The sequence below is a fragment of the Solanum tuberosum genome, unplaced genomic scaffold (genome assembly GCF_000226075.1).
Source record: "Solanum tuberosum cultivar DM 1-3 516 R44 unplaced genomic scaffold, SolTub_3.0 scf00450, whole genome shotgun sequence".
In the NCBI taxonomy this organism is placed as follows: Eukaryota; Viridiplantae; Streptophyta; class Magnoliopsida; order Solanales; family Solanaceae; genus Solanum; species Solanum tuberosum.
In genome coordinates, this window is record NW_006239379.1 from 379,279 (window position 1) to 406,316 (window position 27,038).

The window sequence follows — 27,038 nt, forward strand, 5'->3', positions numbered from 1 at the left end:
ATTTCTAATGAATTCCTCTACTATCCCTATCATTGAGAGTACATTTCATGACTTGTTGAGTTTGGAACTCGATGTTATTTGCAACTCTTAATGATCTGATTATATCTTGTGTTGTATGTGTTGTGAAACATTCTTCCTCATGCACCATATCATGATTGATAAAGAAATATTATCTTTTTTAGAAAGAAAATGTGACGTCTTATTTATATCCTTGATCATGCTGAGGTGGCAAGTTGATGAGATATTGAGATTGGTATATGGACTTCGAGTCCCCCATGGGTCCTTGTCTAGAATTTAGAGGCTCGGCAAGGTGTATACGACAGGTTTTGCGATGACCTTGGTACCACCACATCATTACATCATTGGTCCATCTTGTTGTGTTGCGTGACTTGTTTATGTGTTCAGTCACTATTATCTGTCTCCTTATGTGTTTACTTTACCCACACCGTTCTATACAAATTGGCGGTGCTGAAATGGGACTTTTCTGCGTGCAAGTGGAAACTTTCTTAGTTATTTCTTAAGTCTGTTTGATTGCTTATACTCAACCGGTCTAACCTACTGAGTACTTTGGTTTGTACTCACCCCCTACCTCTGTTGTCCTTTTGATGCAGATCCTAGTCAAGGTGAGCCTCGTAGTGGTTGATTGGATTCCAGCGGAGTTCTTTCTTTCGAAGTTATGGTGAGGCCCTGCGTTCCGGATCACCACTAGTCCCCCTCTTTTGTTCGAAGTCTTTAACTTAATTTTCAAACACTTGAGATGTATTTCATATTTGAGATTGTATTAGATGTTCTTTATACCTATGCTACCAAGTTTTGGGACATTCTTTGTTACTTTCTATCGTTTATTGCATGACTTCCCTTCGGAAGTCTCGTATGTGTATTCCTTTAGGCTTACACCCCTTTCTTTGGTTTCTCGATGTGTGTGCAATCATGATCTCAACTTTTGGGTCGTGACATTTCACGCCTCACCTACATGTCTATACAGATACTATTGCAACGGGTGAGAGTAGCGACTAACAAGTCTGTTTGCGTAGATTTTGTTGCTGAGGTGAGCCTTTGCATTTTCATGGTGGTTGTCATTTCTACACTCTCTATTTTATAACATATATATCCATTTTTAAAATTTGCAAATCCGACAACTAAACTCATGTAACTCTATTAAATGCTCCATGATCTTATAGTAAAATTTAGATGAGAGACTTAGTATTTGAGTGATCATTGAACTAATAGAATGATTATGGATTTTCATTGGAGCATCCCTCTCCAGTTATCGATTGTTATTTAATGCTTTTAGAGTACACATAATTGCACTGATTGCTTATATAATTGGGTTAGTGAAGAGATAATTGGTTCGCCCGACATGTGATATTAGCAGTACCAAGTCACATCTAGGGGTATCATGGTTTGTCAAAAATTTCACCCCTATTTTATATGTATTTCAATCATATGACTGAAGTACAACCATACATGACAAAAGATTTAGAGAAAAGACATAAAGTCACCATTAAAGTTGTCCCAAATTTTCAAAAAGGCACCTTAACTTTGTGAGTGTCCTATCACCCCACAAACAGGGGCGGAGCTACTTGGACACCCTTCGTCGGAAAATTATACCGTATACCTAAGTAAAATACTGTTTAAAATGGTTAAATTTAATACTTTGGACACCCTTAGCACAATAAGCTATTGTGGCTCAGCGGTTGGAGGCTCTCTTGTAGAGTCCTGACGTGTAGGTTTGAATTCATGCAACGACTTATCTTTATAATTATTTTTATTTTTTAAATTGCTCATATTTTATTATTTCTTTAATTGTCTAAGGTAATAGTTAGTAAATTTCTTATAAATCTATAACTTAAAAATCTAATAAAGTTAATTGAATTTTCAATGAATTTGATTTTTTATTTCTTTTCATTAAAGTTTGAAATAAAATTCTAATATTAACACGAATATTAAAGGTACATATCATGCAATTTGATTTTTAAATTTTAGAACATTTATTCATAAATAAATATTAATATTATGTAGTTCGATTTTGAATTTTCAGTGCATCCATTCATCAACTTTTTTTTTCATATATAATTCTTGGATACCCTTCGTGAAATTTCTAGCTACACCACTGCCCACAAAACCCTTTCTAACAATTATATATACACCATGTTAACCCATTCTCAGAGAAGGTGTATTCTCACATATTGGGGGTGCGTGAATGAAAAAAAAACACCCCCAAACCAACCTAAAAATGCCACGTAGCAAAATTGTAAGCCTTCATTTTCTGAAAAAGCTCAAGAAATAGAGGATTTCTTAGTCAATGCCTTTCATGGTCGTTGTTGAAGAACAATTTCATATTTACTTAAGAATCTAAGAAGATTTTATATGATATCTAAGAGAAAATTATCTCAATGGCACAAAGTATATCTGAATAACTCAATGAAGGGAGTTGCGAAATGAGGAAGTAACGAAATTGCAAATGGGGAATTCACCATCTTCACTGTTATGTAAACAGTGAAAATGAATGATTCCACAAAAATCTCATATCCAAAATCTTCCATTTTCCACTTCTGCAAAAACTCCATTTTAGCTCATTCCATCTTCGTTTTCTGCAACAGCAACAAAAAATATAGCTACGGCAGTACGATGCTAAAAGAACCCATCAATTGAAATTCCAAAATTATCTCAATGCCTTTGAATTCTTTCCTCAACAATGCAACAACTCGTCAAGACCATTTTCACGAGCAATTTATATCTATTAAACCCAAATTGAGAAAAGACATAAATTTCCCCCTGAACTTGTACCGAAAAGTCAGTTACACGCTTAAACTATCATGACGACCTATTACACACTCAATCTTGTTTAAAGTGAAATTAATACCCCCCCCCCTTCCGAAGACAATACCAATTTTTGTGTGAAAATGTGTTATACACGCATTTTGACACGTAAATAAGATTATTTTGATTTTTTTAAACCATTTTTGCTTAATATTTTCTTAGACTTTTGCAAAAAGTAGAAACCTAGGCTTTCTTCCTCCTCCCACCTTACATTTCTTTCTTCTTAAAATCCATTTATTATTTCTTCTTCATTATTCATAAATTGAAGGGAAAACAAGAAATTTGAAGAGAGAACATGAGACACTAAGACGATTATGAAGTTTATTGATGTTGGCGGTGGCGATAGGCGGTGGACAACACCATTGTTGCCGGCGAAACAAATAAAAACTTTCAGATCTATAAAAGTTTTTTTGAAATCTTGATAATTATGGATGAAAATCAAACTATTTCATTAGTATTCTTTGTGTGTAAAATCAAATATGCTATTGATTGCTTGAGAACAAAAATAACATTGTGATGGTTGTGGGTGGTGCTCAGGGCGAAGAATAAAGAAGACAAAGATAGAAAATTATTTTCTTCCATGAATTTTTGAAAAAATGTTGGCAATGAAACATGAATTTTATGCATAAATGTCATAGGATTTTCAATAGAAACCATTTTCATTCTCATAATTTTCTGGTGAATCCTCCGGCGAGTTCGAATAAAAATCATGAGCCTTAAGTTAAAATTATTAACTTTCTGGTGGAAATCAACATCCTCCCACTATTTTTTACTTCAATTTAGAGTTCCTTTTTAAGATTGAGTGATGGATATTTGAAGAAATCATCAATGGTGACAAAGAATTTGTAAAGAAGAAAATTTTAAAAAAAATAATTAAAAATGTAAAATCTTTAAAGAAATTGGGGTCACCATTAAAAGATAAAAAAAGAAAAAAAATGACATAATTAATATATTAGAAATTATAATACTTAATAATATAATGACCAATAAAATAGTACCACGTGTTTAAACTTGTCATTTTAACATAAATTTTCTTCTTCTCACGCACCTTAAGGAAGGTGAAGACACTTTCTGTGCCATGTCACCTTCTAAGGGGGTATTAATATCACTTTGAATAAGATTAAGTGTGTAATAAGTCATCACAATAGTTTAAGCGTGTAACTGACTTTTCGGGACAAATTCAGGAGGAAATTTATGTCTTTTCCCAACCCAAATTAGTATATGAACCTATTTACATTGAAGTTTTCAAGTTTGTACTTACAACTTGTCTATGCTTTTGGACTTGACCTAAAAAAAATTGATTAAAATGTGAGTGAGTTAGGATTTTACCCAATTCATTATTAAATGAGTAAGAAAAATAAAATTATATTATTTTATTTGAGGTGAAACACACGTACAAGCTATGAGATTACAAAAGCTGTAAAGTGTATTTATAGATGTTGTAAATGGTTTATTGAGGTAACCGCAAAGTTAAGGTGTCTTTGAAAAATTTGGAACAACTTCAGTGATGACTTTATGTCTTTAATCAATTTTTATATGCATCTCAATCAAAAATGTCCGAACTTTTATATTCGCAAGTCATACAAACATCATGTAAAAACGTCTTCAGCCAAGACCATACTTTCAAACACAAATGTCTGAAATTATCAAACTTCACCAGACTTTTTTCCCAGAAAAGGTAAACTAGCAAAAGAATTTATGAAGCCAATATTAGCTAAATGGCAACATCAAAAGTGGATATTGGTGCACTTCTCCCAAGAAAGTTGTCTCGCACTGACAATGAATGGGCCAAATATTTGAGGTAAAACAGTAAATCACATTTTTCAATTAAATAAAGATAAAAAAGAAAAATAGTCAAGATGGTGATCATGTATAGTCAATTTGTATGGTCAAGTCTTGTATTCCTAATTCATGGTATAGGTCATGCACATATTGCAAAATAGGCCGATCGTCAACTCCCTCCTTTACCTGTACAATTTAACCATAAAAGAGTGAGCTTTGGGAAGGCATAAAGTAGACAAGCAAGCATATCTTACAAATTAGCATAAAACAAGTAATGCATTACTCATAATGGTAGTGTGTGCAGGTTGGATGTGACACACAATAAAGTTTGGTGATCACCTGCAATGAAATTGATCCAATAACATGACCAGGCACCAGTTCCCAGAAACGAGCTTGAGATACTTCTGAAACGTCTTCACGAGATGAAACCTGAGTACACGCGAAACTAAAATATCAGTTAGGAAATGATGCATAGTGTGTAGAAGATAATGGTATCTATCCAGAAGAGTTATAAAAATCACCCTAATCAACAAAACCTTGCAGGGATTCTATGGTTTGGAGTATGGATTCACTATCATTTACAGGATATCTCCAATACTCCAAAAAAAGAAAAAGACAAACTAATATACACTTCAATTTTATTCTCTATGTGGAGTTCTTTGTATTCTCAAAACACCAAAGTATCCAGCCTCTTTTCCACCTTAGTTGGTAGAGGAAATAGGGAGATCACTCAAGTTGGAAGAGAATCCAACACATTGTTTACTAAGACCACTCTGCCTCCAAGTGATGAAATGTATTGTCTTTCATTTAGTCAATCTCTCAACACATCTTTCAATCACCCCATCCCATATCTCCGAAGCTAGGCCAAGATACCTAGTTGGCAGACTGCCAATTTCACACGCCAAAGTACCTGCCAACCTATACAGTTGAGGCATCACAGTGACAGAAAAGAGTAGGCTTTTCCTCCGATGGACATGAAGACCTGACACTGCTTCAAAAACAGGGCAATCAGTTTGATGTCTCAGATGCTCAACTTCAGCATCACACAAGATAAGAGAGTCATGCATATAGCAGATGAGAAACATCCATCCGACATCCAGCTTTGTTGGATGCCATAAATCCCCTAATCTGTCCATTTGCCTTAGGCCTCTTAATCATGTTATGGAGTCCTTCCATTGCTAGGATAAACAAAAAAAGAAGAGAGGGCATATCCCAGCCTTAGTCCGCTCCTTGAAAGAAATAATCCTTCAGGTGAGTCATTTATCAACACTGAAAACCTTACAAAACTGATGCAGAACATTACCCATTTCAGCCACTTACTCTCAATCCCCATTACACCATTGTTGAAACCAGTAATGCTGCTAACTCCACCTCACACCAAAACTCACAATGCTTGTCTTTTTTTTCAAGAGAGCTAGCACATCCAATAAGATTTATTCGCAAGACTATATTGCCTAACAATGTCAATTTTCCTATTATATTCGAAAAGTTCCCTTGCATTCCAAGGCATAATGAAACAGCATGTTGCCCATCTTCACCAGTGTTGCCAAAGCCTCAACTGCACCACAATTGAGCCCTTTAGAGCATGCACCAAGGCGCTTAGGCGTGCACTTATTAGCCAGCTTTATCTTGAAAAGAGCAGTATTAACCAATAAATAAAGTAACTAGTTAATTTTTCAATCCTTTAGTCCACATATTATTTGGGTTTATAGTTGCTCCTTTTAGTACATATATTTTCTTTATTTGCATCTTTCTCCGTTGAAGCCTGCACTTGATTTGTGTTTTTCACTTGAAGCCCAAACATACTTTAGTGTTTTTCCCTTCTGCTTTGAGAACACTGAAATTCACAACCAACACTTTTAACAGTCACCTCAAACATGAGATGATTACCCACCAGATTCTATACAATCAATAACCCCAACCTTTAATATGGAGAGCTTACAGGTTTTGGCACAATTTTCATATTGAATTGAAATGGTTTGTGCATCAAATACAAAATTAATAATTTTCAAAAAAAAAAAAATTAAAAAAAAGTTGATAGTGATGCTACATAAATTACCTGCCTCCAGCATTTGCTCAAGGCTGAAGATGGGATCCTTGGTGGAGCCATTTGGAGTAAGATGCCACCAGTAGTTCTAAAAAGTGGCAAGACGAGGAAAAATACTGTGGCAGAAACTAGTCCCAAACATAAAACTTCAGCATTCTTTACTCTGAAAGCCAAAATAAAAATAGAAAAACACTAAGAGGTCTGCCAGTAAACAAGTTTACTTCTTTATTGAGGCAACGCCATGAATTGTCATAAAGCAAAGAAAAATTTTACCCAAGTGTTAACAACCAGGAAGCCAGGATGAGGCCTGCACTGATAAATAAAAAGGAAGAACTGTGTAAGATCTAAGAACACCGGGAGAAACAGTTAGATAGTGAGAAGCAAAACAGATGATTAGATAGCATCCGAATCAAGGATCCATTTCATGTAACAAGCTAAACGAAGGTAATCACTTACCTGCGAATGGAATCAGCTAGCACATGCAAGCAAACAGAGTGATAATTCATGTCTTCAGCTTTCCGATAGACTGCAGACAAAATAGCATATCAGGAATCTTCAACAAACCCCAACAGAAGTCAAGAGAGTTTAAGTAGCTCAACTAGCAAAGGCTTCTTAAATCTTAATAGATAAAAATTGAATCAAGCAATATCAGCAGACACATTGCGGAATTCGTATTGAACCATAGAAGATCTGCTCAACCTGGACCCACTGGCAAGTCTTTTCATCTACTGGTGGCAGAGCTACCCACTTGACCTGTGTCAGTGAGAGGTATCCCCGTATATTACTCAAAGTGCATGCAAATACGAACAACACCGTTGTAAATAAACATGGGCAGATTGAAACGAGTGAATCCTGAAATTTCTCCCAATATGCTTGCTCAACGGATTATCACATTATTGTTAATCATACACTACTACTATCATTTTTGGAATTTAAAATTATGACATTTCAGATAATAATGAAGTGTACAACTGTTGTTAAAAAAAACTCAACCATAAGTTAAGACTTAAGACCTAGTTAAAATCAAATAAAAAAAGAGATGTTAGATGCCTATTCTCTTCCTCCTACAACCTAAAATAGGTAATGAAGTCTTCAACAATGATTTCTTTGTCATGGACTAACCTAAATCTATGTAATGGGCCAATAACTACATCAGGCAGTAAGGACTGAGGAATTTTCCATTATTCACCTTTTTCTTTTTATATTTTTATCAGTAAAAGAAATTTTAATCCTTTACCCTAAGCTCGCCTGGTGAAGCTTCTGGAAATTTGTACAAGGCAAAGGGGGAACCCCCAACCTAATCGCAAAAATAGGTTACCAGGAATCTTAAGCTATATTTGACAGAAGTATCACTCTGTTTAAATTGGAACGTACAAGAATTACTAAGTAGGCAATTGAACAATAATTGGTTGAATTGAGAAAAGGAGTATCTGGTTTCCTGTAGTCTTTCATTCTGGTGTTGGTTTTCTTTTACGGCAAGTACAGTTTTATATGATTTAGACATCTTTAGTCAAAAAGGATTTGAAACTTGACTTTCATGTTGTACTCCATTTAACCATGCCTTATCTTTCCTCATAGAATACCATCATCTAAGTTGCATAGACTCTACACTTTCAATGCCGCACTCGTGTCAGATTCTCCAAAAATACACTACTTTTGGAGAATTCGCCATGCACCCGTTGACATTTTTGAAGAGTCCGAGCAACATAGAGCATCATTAAAAGTGCTCCCTCGGTTTTTATTAACAGAGATTTGATTAGGTACTTCAAGGAGAGACCCCTAGATAACAAATGTAATCCCAAAAGGTGGGTCTCGGGAGGGTGGTGCCTACACGCAGCCCTACCCTGCCGTGTGAAGGTAGAGAGGTTGTTTACGATAGACACACTGCTCAAGTAAAGCATAATAAAATCAAGTAGGGAAAGGAAGATACAGTAGAGAAGCCACCATGCTGAACATAATGGAGAAGAGAACAATAGCAACAACACATAATACAATAATCTAAGTAGAGGAAACAACAATTAATAATAAAATCGAAGGACAAGATAGTATAAGAGTAATAATAACATATATTTCTAAGAGAAACTAGACAAAATTCAACAATCTACTAATCTTCTACCCTAATCCTTGACCTCCATATACTCTTAGCTAGGGTCATGATCTTGACAAGCTGCAAGTGTGTCATATCTTGTTTCATTACATCTCTCATTACTTCTTCGGTCTACCTCTACCTCTCCTCATACCCTTCATAGCCAACCTCTCGCACCTCCTCACTGGGACATCGGTGCATCTCCTTTTCACACACCTGAACCATCTCAGCCTCACCTCCCACATCTTGTCCACCACAGGAGACCACTCCTACCTTGTCCCAAAAATCTTCGTTCCTAATCCAATCTCTCCTAGTATACCCACACATCCATATCAACATACTCATTTCTACTTCTTCCATCTTCTAGACGTGCGAGTTCTTGATCGGTCAACATTCACCCTGTACAACATAGTTGGTCTAACAACCAACTTTACAAAACTTACCTTAAGGCTAGGTAACACAGTCTTATCACACAAGGCACGAATGTGAGCCTCCATTTCATCCACTTTGCTCCAATACAGTATGTAACATCATTGTTGATCTCCCTATTTTCTTGGATTATAGACCCAAAATACTTGAAACTTCCTCTCTAGGAGATTACTTGTGTATCAATCCTCACTTCCACATCTGTCTCGTGAGTTATGCCACTAAACATGTACTCTATCGTGTACCTGCTCAACCTAAACTCTTTAGATTCCATGGTCTGTCAAAAAAACCTCCAGCCTATCGTTAGCTCTGTTGTGAGTCCCATCAATGAATACTATGTCATCTGCAAATGGCATACACTATGGCACCTTCCCTTGGATATGCCGCATTAATTCATCCATCACCAAAGCAAATAGAAACGGGCTAAGACACATTGTAGCATGGAGGATAGTGAAAGGTTAAAGGCGTAGCATGACTATGTCGAACCTAGGTCATGTCTCTAACCGAACCTACTAAGCAAATAACGATGACATTCATAATCCAATCACAGCAGCAACTGGATGGGCACTTCAATAAATAGAATGATGGTGTTAACACTTCAACTTTCCTCTCCCTCTCTCTCTCTCACACACATTAAGGAGGAGAGAGCAAAAGAATTGATTTTGAATGCAATGAAGATGCTTACCAAGATTAATACGTGCATAATTCCTGAAGAACCAAACACCGATGAGATTCACCAGCAAGTTTGTGACAGCTGAGACGATCAAGTAATGCCTACATTTATACTGCAATCAGGCACGGTACAATAAAATTGACAGCGATAATGTACAGAAACCTTCAGAAAGCAGCAAAAATTCTGAAATGAAAAGTGATACAAGAACTGAATTTGCAGAGCTATCATTTGGCCCTTTGAACTTATAAGCCAAAGGTTAACATTGAGATTAGGCATGTCGTTCATATTCACTAAGAGAGTGACTTGAGTTCAAGAGTGGATACTAAAGAAATACTTCAACTGTAGATTTTTTCATATTCAGAAAATATCTTATTTTTAAGGCTCATTCAAAAAAATACCAGAGTAGAGAAATATAAGCTAACAAACAAAAAGGGTGATCATCTCAGGATAGCTTGCTTTTTCTAAGTTTTGAAAGATTCAGACAGACGCAAGCCTGATGATTCAAGTAAAAAGCCTATGCCTTAAGGGTATAGAACAATAATTGATCAAAAACTTAAACCACCATCCTCAATCAAACAACAATAGAACCTAATTATCTGACAAGTGTGATGATTTTGCATCAAAGGACACCTACTTATTTTCATTAAATAAGTTGATAATATTGACACAAAGGTCATGATCTAACAAAGATGGTAACATCAACTACATCTCGGACAACTATATTTTTTTTTTGAGGAGGACAACTACTACAAAAAATTTCCCCAACACTTTTGGGACACTTACTTGTGCTCAGATTCATCTTGTATAAAGGCATGAAGTGCTTCCACAGCCAAGGAGAATGACATGAACAATAGAAACAGCTGCCTACATACGCAATACATGAAGAGCATGCCATGTTAGCCCAGATAAATGCAATTGAGTGAAAGCGCCCACAAGCACACAATCAGCACCAAACCAAACCATCTAAAGAAGCAGTGCACATTTCGGAGATGACAAATGAAAATAGTCATTATGTCTCTCTGCTTATGGGGGGTAGGTGTGACAATATAACAAATATCATAATGCTTTATTGTCTACTTGAATAAGGTTTTAGAAGTACGCAAATAGATTAAACTATGAAATAGTTTCCTAAAACAAATATATAAACACAAGTACATATGTGACGTGACGATGTGTGCATGTGTGTATATGCATATAAACACGGTCACCACCTTTCATGTGGGCACAATTTGATTGTCCTTTTAAGGTACTGCAGAAAAATAAGATCAGAGCTAGACTTTGGAACATCAAATCTCTATAAAATCTAACAAGTCTAGCACATCCAGGAAATTAATAACACAGTTTCCATTCTTCCAATAGTACAAATTAACACTTCCCAGCATAGATTGACTTCCAGCACCCAAATACACCTCTAAACTTCTCAGGCATCAAAAATTGAAAAACAAAAACATAACCAAGGTCCAAATCTGCAAGGTATAATGACAGTGCAGAAAAAGATGATCAACAGATTCAAAGGAGTTTTCACATAGATAGCATCTGTTACAAATACTTTTTTTTTTTTGAGAATTGGTAAACATTGTATTCTTCAGCATTAAGGATATGCTGGGGACCTTTAGAAAATCAGAAAAGAACAAAAAGCATAATACTTACAAGGATCCTAAGAATTCTAAAAGGTGATCTGAAGCATCTCCTTATCAATTTATCTTGAGTCAAGCATGCTTCATGAGCCACCATCCAACCAAAGTAGGCCACTTTAGCTGGTGCAAAAGGCCTTCCAGATTAGCTTCCATTCCAAGGCCAATTAGTTCCCAACTCGGAAACAAATTTTTATGAGTTCTCTGTGGTAGAATTCACAATGACCACTCCATTCTTATTAACATTCTAACATAATTCATCTTCCTCCTCTGATTAATCTCAACTGAATGCATTTATTCAAAAAATAAACCCACTTCTTGCATTTCTCAATCAAAGAAAATTCTTCTAAACAGGAAGCTCCAACCAGTTCCATTGAATACACCAGAAATTAGAACATGTGTTAGTAACCATACTATAGAGACAAGGAGCTTGCTCCTTTAATAGTCCTTTTTTTTTATGGCACAGGGTAAAACCCCCGCTCCTATGCAATAGCTCGCAAACCACATAGGAGAGGTAACCCGCACTAGGCAAGTCTGGTGCGACGAGCTCAACCCAGAAGGCAAGCCCCTTGCTTTCGCTGGCAAGGGATTTCGAACTTGAGACCTCCAACATGGAAGTCCCAAGCTCAAACCACTTCCTAAGCCATCCCAACTCTCTTCCCACCCCCTAAGTTTTTACCCATTCCAATCCCAATATTGATATTCTTGTTGAACTCCCCCCATAGACTAGTTGGTCGTCTCCATACATCTACAATAAGGCTTTCTCACACATGTACACACATACACATGAATGAATGAAGCTATTGCTAATGTAATGAATGTGAGTATGTTGAAAGGTTTCCTCAATTGTACTCTTTTATCCTTGGATTCAAATGAGAAGAAATTTGACCCATTTGGGTCTCCAACTACTTGATTGACACGAAATGGGAGGTGGCTGTCTGAATAGGTGGTGCATCAACACTAGATTCATTAACTTTGTTGCCGATGGACTATATATAGCACACGAAAATAAGCAAAATGGGGGATTTACCTGCTCCGGGGCTCGTTTGACCTTGAAAATGGGACGTTTTGGCCGTGAGGGCCAACTGGATCCATAGCTAAGGCCGCCACGGACGATGCGGCCAGGCCACGTCCGACGTCGGAAGACTGATGTGTGCAAGCTACGAACGGAAGTTTCTTTGATAAAATAGTCCAATACCATTTACTAAATTTAAATAAAAGAAATGCATGTATTTGATCTACGCATTAAATTTGGAAGGCCAAATACATACACGGCATGTGCACATCGCTCAATCGATGTCGAACGTGGCCTGGCCGCATCGCCCTTGGACTGCACACAACGGTCAGCCGACGTCGGCCGTGGACTGCCCGCTTCGGCCGTGGCTTGCACACAACAGTCAGCCGAGAGTCGTTTGTGTTTAAAGAGCAGCACACTTCCCCGCGCACACTCCGCAAACAGGGCGCGACCATTAAGACCCTAGCTATGGAGCCAGTTGGTCCTCACGGCCAAAACGTCCCATTTTCAAGGTCAAACGACCCCCGGAGCAGAAAATTTTTTCATAGTAACTTGAAATTTCCCAACCTAGTCCAAATTCAGATGAAATCGAAGTCATTAAGGTGTACCGTTGGCCGACGCCGATGTCACCCTGCCAATTCGCACACGCCACAACTGATGCTTGCAGGCCTTGGCTGATGCTGCATGTCGTGAGTTTTCACAGATGGGAGCCCAGCCCAGAACCCCTCTTCCATATTTAATCTCCACCAGTCTTCCGTGGAGCTATCTTTCTATCATTGAATCAACATAATCATTTGCATAAAAGATTTTGGTTGTAGACTTTTATATTCCTTACTCCTAAACCTCCTTCCTCCTTATGCCTTATCATTGTACTACTACAATCTGACCAAATAAAACCTCTTCTTATCTACATTTCCTTCCCACAAGAACTGTCTTTTAATATTATCAATTTTCTTCTCTACACTGAGAGAGATGCATATCAGGGGACATGATTTATATATATATATATTATTTTTGTTGAGTTCTTTTTTATTTAGTTATTTTACTTATCAGTGCAAGGTTTATTTTGATACTTTTCAACAATACTGCTATATATATATTATTTTTGTTGAGTTCTTTTTTATTTAGTTATTTTACCTATCGGTGCAAGGTTTATTTTGATACTTTTCAACAATACTGCTTCACTTCAATGAAATGAACACTTGACTTCTTGCTTTAGGCGAAGCGAACCCTTGTTGTTTTTCTGTGCTTCTCGCTCTCAAAAAAAATGGGTGCAACTCAATAATTACAACCAAATGCATGTAATTGCCGTGATTTTATCTATATCTATATCTATCTATCTAAAATATCCCCAACTTAAAACACCTAATGTAGTATATCTTTTATATTTTTTTATACTATATTATATTTATTTATTTATATTGTATTATATTATATTATATTAAAAGCAGACACTTTTGCACATTGAAGGGTTGTGACTTTTCCGGAGGGGTGTGACTTTTCCAAAGAGTTGGGACTTTTACGAAGGGTTGTGACATTTCCAAAGATTTGCGCTTTTCTGATAAGACATAATAAACACATGTTCACACTATCCTTTGTTGGCTATAAATATAGGGGTTCCTCACATTTTTAAACTACGAATTTTTTTAAAAAAAATTATTCTTCTTCTTAAAACACCCAATTTAATACATCTTCTATATTTCACATTATATTTATTTTATTTATGTATTTATTTTTTTGAAATCGGTAACTTTGTCTATTTGGTCAGTATTTACAACATGTACTTCAAATCCTACTATCTTTTACTAAATTGAGTCTAGTACATCAATTATGGAGATAGTACCATTTGAGTATAATTGATTACACCAAAAACATAGTAGCATAAGACAATTTAGTTTGACTTTTTGCATACTATTCTCAACACTATCGAAAGCTCTAGAGTTCCTTTCCTTCCATATTGCCCACCATTTACTAGCTTGGACAATTCTCCAACTGTCTCTATTCTTGGATTGCTTTCCTTCTTCCTCCCAATTCTGGATTGCTTCTGTGATCTTAGCAGGCATGGTCCATGACATACCCTTAAGATTCAGGAATAACCTCCATAGTTGGCCAGTGATCTTGCAGTGTAGAAAGAGATAGTTAACTGTCTCAGCATTTTCCCCACAAAAGAAACATCTAGAACATAATGGTATCCCCCTTCTCTTTAAGTTGTCTTGAGTCAGTACAGCCTCCTTGGCTAACAACCAGACAAAACATGCCACTTTGAGTGGAATTTTTGACTTCCAGATTCCTCTCCATGGCCAGTGACTTTGAGGCTGATTGGTGTGGTTCAACCCAGTTGTATGCACAACCCACCTTTAAAGCCTGCCCCTTTTCGAATTGCCTTTTCCACCACAAAAATGTCTTGACCTCCTTCCAGGTCCATTAAATTGCCCAATGGTGTTGAAAAAATCTTCTACCCTCTGAATCTCCCAATTAATTGTCTTCGAAAGATGAAGTTCCACCCTTGAGGAGTCCAATGATCTACTATGGTCTTTTGTTGGTGAGATACTAGAGAATATATATCGGGATACAAGACCTCTAGCCTACCTGCCTCATGCCAACCATCTTTCCAAAATTTTGTTCTCTCCATTCCTCACTTTGATCTTTGTGTTAGCCTTAAAATCAGACCACAGAGATCTAATGGATCTTCATACACTAACCCCATATGGTGTAGTCACTTCTTCATATTTTGCCTTAATGACTTCCTTCCAGTAAGACTGTTCTTTCATTATTGAACTTCCACAGCCATTTCATCATAAGGGCTTTGCTTTGATTCATGAAATTCCTTATCCCGAGAGCTCCATGCTTCTTTCCCACTATCACAGCATCCCATTTAACCAAGTTGTAGCCTTTCCTCTCACTGTTTCCTTGCCAGAAAATTTTCATCTGATTTTATCCAACCCAGTGATTACACTTTTGGGAATTGGGAATACTGCCATCATATAGGGTTGACTTTTCGGAAGGGTTGAGACTTTTTCGAGGTAACTCTCTTCCCTACTTCCTAGGGGGGAGATTCTCTCTTTCTGGCACTCTCTCGCCGGAATCTTCATTTTCATTCCTTCCCTTTCATTACCTTTCTTAACTATTACCTTACGTGATAGTTTTCTGAGATTCAGATCCTGCTTTCAGACTTCGCAATGGGTGACAATAGGATTTATTTCAATGCGGGTTTTAAGTCTTTCGACATCACTAAATGGAGCACTGGCAGCTCTGTGTGGTTCGAATGGGTTGAGAGGAGTAGAAAGATGATGAGGAGATCTTCTATGAGCAGCAAAACCATGGAATGGATCTGCTTCACTCTCAGAGAAGCATCCAGCGATCAGAAGAAAACAATCAGATGCAGAAAGAGAAGCGGAGCATTTCTGTACTAGGAAACATAATGAACATGGAAGATTTATAAGTATCATTTCCATCAATAATGGGGGTAGGTCCATACTGGTCATCCCAGAATTAGCCTTGAATGCGGGATGGCAACGATATAGCATTTAAAATTGAAAGCTTCATTAAATGCTCTAAAAGAATGGAAGTGCCAGGACCTCCTAGAATAACCAAATCCAACTACCCTTATGCAAAAGCAGTTAAGGATGGTAAATGGCAAACAGAAACAATACAGGAGGCAGAGATTACGAATAATGCTAGCATTATTGAAGTCCTCACACATGCTGAAGACCAAGAGATTGGGCTACTAGAAAGATGCCTAGTAGGTCATCTGGAAGGACAGATGAAGGAAAAGCCAACTTTGCCTGAGATAAGAAGATGGTTGTCAACACTCTGGAAAAAGGCATTTGGAGTCGACATCTATGAAATGTATGGAGGTATGTTTCTGTTCGAGTTCCCTAACATAAACATGGCTGAACAAACCCTCCAAGGACAGTGGAACTGGAAGAATCACCGATTCAATCTAGAATGGTGGAATCCGATGGTGGGTTGTCTCCCCAAAAATACTCTGAAGATGGAAACATGGATCAGAATTGTTGGAATCCCCCTTCATCTTTGGTCGGGGAGAGTATTTCAAGAAATCGAAAACTTATGTGGAGGTTGGGTGGCTACAGAGGAGGAAACAGAACTAAGAAATCATATGAATTGGGCAAGAATTCTAGTTGCAAATGATGGAAGAAACATTCCCAAAGAAGTTTCAATCTCCAGAAATAGAGTAATATTACTTAAGTTCTTCCACTAGAAATTAATTTTACTTGATATTTATTTTATGTAAAATAAATTATTATCAGTTTTCTTCAATTCTAATACGTTTGCTTTCAAGTTTACATATACATATACTTTCGGAAGCAGACCACTTCATTTATGTATTTATTAAAGCATTGTAGACGATAATAATGCTTGTAAAATTAATTAAACAAAAAGAGTACATTAGTGAAGGCAACTTGTAGACAATAATAAAATTGTAACAATGATAATGTAATCAAAATGACAGAAGAGAACATAAACCAACAATATTATTTGTAAGAAGTTGCCAAGTGAGATACAAATACTAAAAGAATTCATCATATTTGCATCTTCAGAAGTTATGTAATAATATTTATTCCATCATTTAGACGAATATAACATCTATTTTAATGTAAATTATTATTTTCAAGAATTTTTATACATTTATTGCTTGACGTGGATAGTATGTGATACACATGTGCGAAGCACGTACACTAAACTAGTAATATAAAATCTCTCACAATAATAGTTCCTTTGTGTCCTTCCATGTAAAGAGCTAAGCAATACAAGAGCTACAATTAATGTGATCCTAAAAATATAAACTGCAGCTATCATATAAAGGTGCCAAAAGACACTTTTTTGATGGAAAAGTGGAAGTACAATGTATAAGGAAAAAAGTTGAGATTGTTTCATGTACTTACAGCATTGGTGAAAGCAGACAAAACCTCTAACCTTCTATACCTGAGAACAATAGCAACAACAACAAAATCGAACTTAGTAGTCACAAATGTTCAACTGAACACACTGGTTATGAGGGGTCGGAAAATTAGACAAATTCTCAACTATTTTCTTTATTGTGGAAGTTAGACAAACTACGGAAATATTCTTAATTGGCTTAACCTATAAATTCTGATTGTGTTTCAAATTTTTCCAGAAGCTATTGAATTCACAAACTGATAAAAACAGAGAGGTATTTTTTGCCCTTTCTATTTTACTTTTTCTTTTGTATGATTCTTTAATGACTAAACCTAAATTGCTGATCCCTTGATAACCACCAAAACTCCTTTAACAAATTTACTTGTTAAAATACTTCCCCATCACATAAGAAATGTATGTATCTATCTACCCATTTAACAAGTGCACTGACAAGTCACAAACTTCAATCATGAACAAGTAAGAAGGATTAACAAACAGGTAAGGAGAAAATGTTTAACCAAAAAACCAAAGAATTTCCTAGGAGATTAGAGTTTAAACCTCACCCATAAGTGTAAACACGATCAGGATTTTCTCTAGAAGCATCCATTGCAAATAAAGAAAATGTCAAAAGGCCACAACCAAAGGTCAAATGAAATGCGTCTGATACCAACCCTGATATTAACCAACAGTCAAATTAAATTTCATAAGAGACAACAAGCAAGAAGTGGATAAGCAGAAGAAGAAAGAAATACAGATTGATAGAATTAGGATAATCAGGTGTCATTAGATGTTCTTTTCCTTATTGTTTTCCTCCTGGTCCGCCCATCCCCCGGGAGCAGAGACACCATGAGAGGAGAAATTTCTAGTGTTGTCTATGACATTAATTTGAACACCATTGTGAAAATCATAACCTTTTTCGTCTTATGATTTGGATTCTGACAATGGAGCTGTTATTGAAACATATATTAAGTTCAAATTGCAGGATTAGCTAACGTCTAAAGGATATTCAACCAAAAAACTCTTGACAAATCCATTGTGAATATCCTGACCTTTGTTGTGTCTTTACTTCTGGTAAAGGAGGAGAGCCTCTGCTCCATTTTACTCCCGTAATCATCAAGACAGCCTTAGATAACTTTTTTTGTATAATGAAAATGAGAAGCGGGAAAAAGCAATTTAATTTGGTGAAGCAATTTGATACGCAACAATTTGATTTCACATTGCACGTCCAAATGGGCCCTTAGAATAACTCATTTTTTTAGCACCCACTTGAAGACTCATAAAATCAGAAGTAGCTTTAGACAGTAATCCACACATCTTTTGCCGGAACGATTAATTCCATGAACTTATCCTTCTATGAGATAGCAACATATGAACGGTTAATAGTGGAACAAGAGGTTGATTGTGTTCTATGTCAACTTTAATAATATGAAACTTTCCGTATGGTTGACAAACAACAACAATGTTAGCATGATATCCAATTCTATTTTCTATCCGTGGATCTTTACCTTTCTATCATCTCCACGAAAACATTCTTCGAAACATAACTTCTTTTTTATGTCACATAAATCAATTTCTCATTCATATAGATGTACTCTTTATAAGTACTGAGTACTAAAACCATTTCTTCTTGCATAATCATTATACAAGTTAACTGTATCCTCATGACTGCCTAATTCAAGTCCAAGATTAGGCTCAAAATCAATATGCTCTTAGACTTATTTTGTAGAACTTTTTTGGGTGCAGTATCGTACATGCTTCTCAAAGTTATACATTAAACATCAAAAAGAACATCAAAGAAACACAGATTAATACTTTGTACTGTATAGTACCAAAAGAATCAGAACTGTTTTGGGTGCAGTATCATACATGCTTCTTAAGGCTATCCATTAATCATCAAAATGAGCATCAAAGAAACACAGATTAATACTTTGTACTGTATAGTACCAAAAGAATCAGAACTGTTTTTGGGTGCAGTATCATACATGCTTCTTAAGGCTATCCATTAATCATCAAAATGAGCATCAAAGAAACACAGATTAATACTTTGTACTGTATAGTACCAAAAGAATCAGAACTGTTTTTGGGTGCAGTATCATACATGCTTCTTAAGGCTATCCATTAATCATCAAAATGAGCATCAAAGAAACACAGATTAATACTTTGTACTGTATAGTACCAAAATAAAAATAAAAATACATATTGAACAATAAAACCAAGTTCATAAAACAAAAAATAATTATTACTCACTAAATAAATAAACACATTCACCCTATGTCCAAAAACAAGCTAAGAAATAAATCATGACTTCATATCACATGTCCAAATGCAAGCTACGAAAGATCAAAAGAATTATCATCGAACCAAACAACAAAAAGCTATGAAGAAGGAAGGAGAAGCAGTGTAGGTTCTCTACTTTTTGGTCAACTACTCGAATACAGGTTTGTCCATCATTAATAAAATTATTTATCTTATCTAAGAAAAAATGAAAGAGAGAAGCAGGTAATATTCCACAATGTTATATCAGATAAGGAGCATACAAGGACATAATGACAAAGAAGATTTGCGATGCCACAAGCCAAAATCTTGGAAAAAGAAGATGGCTTATGTCATACAAAAAGAGGATCAAAAGTTCCCTTGAGTGAACACAAAGCACAAGAAAGCTCAAGAACAAAATTTGAATTCAATTAACCAAATTGGTTCAACAAGCTTATTATAGCACTACTGATAATGCAAGTCATTTCAATTTATTCGCTTGTTTATTAATTCATTTGTTGCAGGGTTTCAGCATCACAAAGAAACATTATTGACCATTCTGATTCAAGTGCCCCCCAAATCATAGAGGTATCTTCTCTTTTGATGGCTTATTTTAGCCTTACCCAAATGTTGACGGCAATATTAAGGCATTCATTCATAAAGAAAATTGTTGACAAGCTAATTATCTGTTGCCTATTATTTGCTACATTTACAGGACCCTATTGGTTTCTGTGCTTTTCAACATTTACAAAAAAAATTATTCTCTTACTCATGCCCAGGTTAGTATTAAGTGAAATTCCATTACTAATTTTTACAAGGAATTCCGAATTTCATTTTATCATTATTGTAGACAGTAACAGTTCAAGGGGTCAAGAACCGCTTTTTCTTCAAGATAATAATGTGTTTTGATCTATTCCAAAAGTTAACTTGTCGAATTTGTTTTGTCTTTGTGCTTGATATTTTTGGCATATTATCTTAAGAATATTATGGTATGTTTTTACTCCTATCACCAGCCATGACTATTACTTTAAGTAGGACAAAACAAACATGCACATAGTGCACTGATTCTCTATTTTATTAATTCAGGCTATTACTTAAATTCTCCATAACTCAACTTCGATATAAATACTATTTACATTTCAAACACCACTCTCGTCATTGCTAGATATATATACACCTGCTTAGTTGTTATTGCTCAAAGATATATATTGTTGCATCACGTAAACACTATCATGTTGCCGTGGCATGCTAAGTCAATGGGCTTAGAGCACATGTCAGTTATCTAAGGCGGTTGATGATCACTGGAGCAAAAAGCAAAGTCCCTGGTAAAGGAACTTCTTTTCTACCCTATTACTATCTCTTTCCTTTGATTGAATTAAGTTTTGGATTAAGACGGAAAAAAAAATTGTTCAAAATATGCAAAAAAATAAAATCAGATTTCAACACATTCAGTGAATCAGCTAGGATACTAAACAAGAGGCTAAAAGTTCCATACCTACTCGGCCAGATAGAAGGCCAACACACAACTCGGCGGTAGAATAAGCTACATTTAGTGAAATCAACAGAAACAATCTCCTCATCTGCTTATTCCCAGACATAACACCTCGAAAAACCGATGACAGAGACGAGGAACCCCTAAATTTAATATCGGAACCATGGGATGCATAGATATTGGGAGGTATATCAATGCTAGAAACAGTTCGAGAGAGCAAAGGCTTTTGAGAATCATTAGAGATTATTGATAAGGGCGTATGTGGCTCAGCCGATTGCTGAAAGGAACTTTGGCGTGAAAATGCAAATCTACGATCACTGCCGTCGAAATCAAAATCGCCACTCCACGGTGTAGGAGACTCGGGTTCCAATTTCCGGTGATGGAACGACTGCGTATTCATGTCCTTGAGAATTTCCCTCTTCTATTGCAAAAGGCAATCCATTTTTATTATTCCCAAAGATGATATAGGGTTTATTATTATGGCAAAGAAGAAGATGGTCAAATACACATTAAAAAAAAGGGGAAAATAATCTTGTCAAAAAATCACACAATATTTACGAGAAGATTAGTCAAATGACATTATTATATTATATATATATTAAAAAAATATTATGTGCATATTAAGCATAATGACTTCCAAATTTATGTCACAAAAAATAACAAAGCTTTCTTGTTTCATAAAAAGAAAATTATGCAATTAATTAAAAAAAAATGCATTCTTATTTACTTGGACAATATTTTATAACCAAAAATGCCCCTAAAGAAAATGAAAATCATTTCTTGTCTTTATATATAGTTTTTTTATTGATGTTATTTGTGCTTCTCTTACATGTATTAAATAATTTATCTATATTTAATTAGTTAATGAGCTCTTGAATTCTATAGTTTATTTGTATTAGCTAAGAGATTGGCAAATGAAGAAATAAGTTACAAGTTATATAAAAGATGAAATGTGAAAATAATTTTAAAAAAAATTGGCCCAGCATGTCACGCCATTTGAGAAGAAAGGGGTTATAATGGATTATTGAAAGTTAAAAGGTTTAATGGGTTTAAATAAGGTTGCTTATAGCGATTGCGATTGCTTATTTGATTGGGATTACCAGCCTGATCAAAGAATAAGATAAAAAAAAAAGAGTCTCTTTATTTTTGGAGGAGCAGAGAAAGAAAAAATAATAAGATTATTTTTGGTTATGGAAAGCAGTGCATTTCTACTCACCCCGCCTTTTGAATCAAACAAAGTAAGTAGTAGGGGCGTTCAGCTACTTGACTGTAAGGAGAGGGGCTTCATAGCAACTTTCATTCTAAAGGAAAGCGTCATAATTGTTTGAGTAAATAATGAGAGTTAATACTTAATAATGATAGCAAATGTCTCATCATAAATCATATATATATATATATAAACCCTAGGCCCGCCTACGTGGCGTCACCACAAATAAGGATTCCCTTTTAATTTATTTATTTTCAAAACTAGTCTTCCCCTTTAATGAAAAATTGCGACTTTGATGAAAAGTTGTGACTTTAATGAAGATTTGTGACTTTTATCAAAAGTTTATGAAATGTTGTGACTTTAATGAAGAGTTGCGACTTTTATGAAAAATTGTGACTTTTATGAAAGGTTGTGACATTTTCGAAGGGTTGCATCTTTTCCAAATAGTTGTAGCATTTCTGATAAGACACAATAAACATTTGTTCACACTACCCTTTGTTGTCTATAAATAGAGGGATTTCTTCTCATTTTATTTTAAAATAACGAAAATTCTGAACCACTTCTTCTTTTTCTTCTACACAATTAAATATTCATGTACTTTGCTCATGTTGAATTCTTCACTGACACCATTGCTTATGTTACAGATCCTGGTATGTATATTTATAGTCATTAATTTATGCTTATGTTATTAAGGATAAATGATAACATGTTATAATTTTCATTTTCATTTACGTTATTAATGTTTGTTACTGTGTAATCTTGTATGTAAGATAATATAGTATTTTAGTTTTAATGACGGATAGGTTTTAAGTATTATTTTATAAATTATGTGATATTAAATTTTCGCGCGACGCGCGAGTAATTTTACTAGTAAATAATTTATAAGGAAGAAAAACGTTCAAAAATAATGAAGAATAATGTTCTTTCGATGGGCACTTGATCATGCTATCTCTCTGAAATTTGCATTTGTCTTGATTTTCAGATTATAAAGTTAGAAAAAAGGTCCAAAAAAATTGGGGAAAAAAACGAGATAAATAAGGTTTTGAGTCTTAGGCCTCATTTGTTTGCACTTAATTGAGGTCTGAATCTGAATGGTTCATACATTAGGCTATTAAGTGTGTTTGATTTTTCTACTTAAAAAAAGTGTCTAAATGGATCTGAAAGGGTCTAAACGAATCATATATGTGACAGAGTCTTAGGCCTTATTTGTATCTAAATGCACATCTGAATATTAAAATGTGCATTAAGATTAAGATATTAGAATCTAAAGGCCTAACCCATTGGTGCCCACCTAAAGTTGGCACCAATTTTCACTTAGACACCTAATGTAGATTTTGTTCATTTTAGACACCTCATGTCATGCCCCACTATCTCATTTTGACATATTTTTGACAATCAGCCAAATGTGTAAGTTGTGTGTAACACACTCGTTGATGACGTGTCAAAGTGACAAATTAAATGAAGACATGTGGCATATATATTAAAAAATAAATTTAAATAATAAATTTTGAATAGAAAAAAAGGGTCAATCAATCAATGACATGTGTCATTTTTAAACACAAATAATTCAAAAACAAATTAATGCACAGCCCACCCCCTAGATTATCTTCTCCAGCGCCCCCAATCCCAGATCCCCCCACCCGAATCATCTTCCCCACCACCCCCACCACCCCGATCTCCAACCCCTCCTCCACCCAAATCATTCTCCCCCACTAGCCTCACCACCCAAACCCCCACCCCCATCCAAATCGTCTTCTCACTGAAATTCTTCTTTACAAGTTTATGATCAGTTCTTGACTCACGCAAGATTCATTTTCTTCAATCTTCCTTCGTTGTTTTCTCTGCCGGTTCAATGTTTTTTCATAATCAAATTAATTATAGCTTGATCTATTATAATTTTAGTTGTTTTTGTTTTAACTAATTAGCACTATCGAATCTACTTCTCCACGGAAGGAGTTGAAGTTTTGGGAGATGGTGGTTAAAAATTGAGGAAGAAAAAGAAGAAGAAGAATAAGAAGAAAATAAAATAAAAAAAAATTCAATTGAACAAGTTTTTCACGCGTCAGAAGAGAGTGTGATACACTCAATATGACACATCAGCAAAAAGTGTCAAATAGATGTAGTGGGGCATGACATGAGGTGTCTAAAATGAACAAGGCCTAATTAAGGTGTCTAAGTGAAAATTGGTGTCAACTTTAGGTGGCCACCGATGGGTTAGGCCGAATCTAAATGCACATCTAAATATTAAGATGTAGTTTCTAGGTCTATACAATAAATCATTAAGATTGTTTGTTTTCAATATCTGAATGTGCATAAAAAAAATTAAAATTAGGAATTAAACACTATATCAACAAAAGTTATAATCCAAACCAAGATAACTTCTTCCAAAAAATTATTTCAAGAATAAGATTATAACTCACCCCAGAAAAAAATGATCTTTTGTCAAATAGTTTTTTCTCAAGAAACAATGATAACTTCTTCCAAACAAGTTTTGACAATAAACGAATTGTGACAAGAAGAGTTCTTCATAAATATCAATTCATCCAAGCATATTGTATATATTAAAAATATTAGATAAATACTTGTAAAAGATTATGAAAACTTACTTATTCAAAAGAAAAAATATGGTATATTGTTGGAAAAGGAGAGGAAGAAACTTGAAACTTGCCCAAAAGAGAATCAAGTAAGAAGAGAATTTGTTTATGAAAGAACGCTTATTATTTTAATAGAGTCTGAATGGTATTAATAATTTGTTATAGATCTGAATGGTATTAAGACTTTGTTATAGATCTGAATGGTATTAAGACTTTGTTGTATCATCCCTTCCGATGCCTATGCCTCTTCTCTTGCAGCTGATGTATCAACCGTTCCAATACATATGCCTCTTTCTCTTACAGGTGTTGTAACAACCTTTTCAAGGCCTATGCCACTTCCTCTTGCAGGTGAGGAAGTGGTTGTAGCAACAGTGTCTCTTTTTTATGCTACAACAGGTTTGAAAATTAATTCATAAAAAGGGTTTGAAAATGAATTGATTCAAGAGTCATACATCTGCCTATAGTTGATATTGCAATAGGTTCACAAGTACTTCATATGCCTCTTACAGGTGCCTCAACATCAAAATCATTGTTTGTTGGTTTTTGGCCTTTCCCTAGCTGTAGGAAGTGTAGGAAGTGCATCAGGATTAACATTTGTTTTGGCCTTCCCCTAGGTCTAAGAGCTTCTCCGGTAGTAGTAGGTGCTTCAGCAGTAGTAGCAGGTGTCTTTCTTGGCCTTACTCCAGGTTTAGGAAGTACACTAGAAGTACATGTTTCATTACTTCGTCCAGCAACAACAGAATCCTACAACATCAAATAGATGACAAGTCACATATCTCAAATATAAATCATAAATAAGGAATAACATATAAATGAAATACTTTTAAAAGACAACTCCTTTTGTTGTGATTTTTTCCATGACAGATGCTGCAAGTCATGTAAACACCTTTTCTTGGTAATTTTCCAAACTTTTTTGACTCCCAACACTCTCTATTTCTAATCTTTCTTGGCCTTATTGGCATAGATTTAACAACTGGTGGTTCCACATGAGGATTCCTTGAATTAGGCCACATGTTCATGTTGGTCACTGGTTAAAGGTAATGACAATAGGTTCTTAGATAAGTCTCTTTACTGTAGCAATTATCAACATAGTCAATTGATTTCCATTTCTTGTAAAGAATGCCAGCAATGGCATGTGGACATGGTATTCCTTTGAGCATCCATTATCTACAACTACATGTCCTACTACTCATATCAGCAGTATGGACATAAGATGCATCTGAAATTTCAAAGCCTCTCTCTCCATTGAACTCAATATGACATTTCATTGACTTTTCCTAATGTTCTTTTCTAGCACTCTCAATGCCATTGGAGAAATATTTGTTAACCATGTTTCTGAAAATTTATGAAATTGTTCTAATCTAGTCATTACTTTTACCTTTATCTCTTAAAGCATAGTAATAATGGTTTTATGCCTTGGAGCTAAGATCCAAGCATTGAAGCTTTCAGTCATATTATTATCTATGCTATCACACTTAACATTAGTCCTAAAGTACATCTTGCACTAAGTTTTTACATTGTAGTGAAGTAAATCTGGAACAATATCTTTGTTACCTAACAATGTAATTTGAGCAAAATTTGCCTTCGATTCTCCCTAAAAGGTTATTCTTGCACATTTCCAAAATTGATTCCTTCTTTCTAAACCTCTCCAATCTTTTGCCCAGTTAGCAAGAATGTGTCTTGCACACATCATGTGCTCTACTTCTGGTAAAAGATCAATAACTATTGATGTAATTCCCTACAATGAACAACAACACATTATTGTTGCAGTAACAAAAATAATGATGCATTAAACATAAGTAAATTAACAAAAAAAAATACCTTTTGCATGTCTGAAATGAGTGTGTAATCTCTGTCATCTCTGGTAAAAGATTTGTGATTGTTCATGTAACCCCCTACAATGAACAAAAAGACAGTATTGTTGCAGTAACAATAATAATGCATTAAACATAAGTAAATTAACAAAAAAAAATACCTTTTGCATGTCTGAAATGAGTGTGTAATCTCTGTCATCACCTAATCTCAAGTCCTCTATCAACAATTTCAAAAACCATGTCCATGTGTTCTTATTTTCATACTCTAATACACTCCATGCAATAGGCAA

General features: G+C 35.2%; 1 protein-coding gene across 1 annotated transcript; it reads right to left on the bottom strand.

Annotated features, from left to right (window-relative positions):
- Window positions 1–4,366: 4,366 nt before the first annotated feature.
- On the bottom strand, window positions 4,367–21,635 carry LOC102601691 (metal tolerance protein C2). Its single transcript, XM_006363710.2, has 10 exons — window positions 21,137–21,635; window positions 17,952–18,060; window positions 17,394–17,433; window positions 10,621–10,697; window positions 9,850–9,938; window positions 7,109–7,178; window positions 6,926–6,964; window positions 6,665–6,815; window positions 4,945–5,034; window positions 4,367–4,791 (listed from the first exon to the last, which is right to left on the bottom strand). Exons 1-10 carry the CDS (start codon window positions 21,531–21,533, stop codon window positions 4,690–4,692), a joined length of 1,164 nt encoding a protein of 387 aa, XP_006363772.1. The 5' UTR covers window positions 21,534–21,635; the 3' UTR covers window positions 4,367–4,689.
- Between the last annotated feature and the right edge of the window lie 5,403 nt (window positions 21,636–27,038).

Bases quoted from the DNA above. Each gene is read 5' to 3' on its own strand.
- LOC102601691 (XM_006363710.2), bottom strand. From the start codon at position 21,533: ATGAATACGCAGTCGTTCCATCACCGGAAATTGGAACCCGAGTCTCCT. The intron at 9,939-10,620 runs GTAAGTGTCCCA...GTATAAATGTAG, and splicing joins CAAGATGAATCTGAGCACAA to GCATTACTTGATCGTCTCAG. The intron at 5,035-6,664 runs GTAATTTATGTA...GCGTGTACTCAG, and splicing joins TGAGCAAATGCTGGAGGCAG to GTTTCATCTCGTGAAGACGT.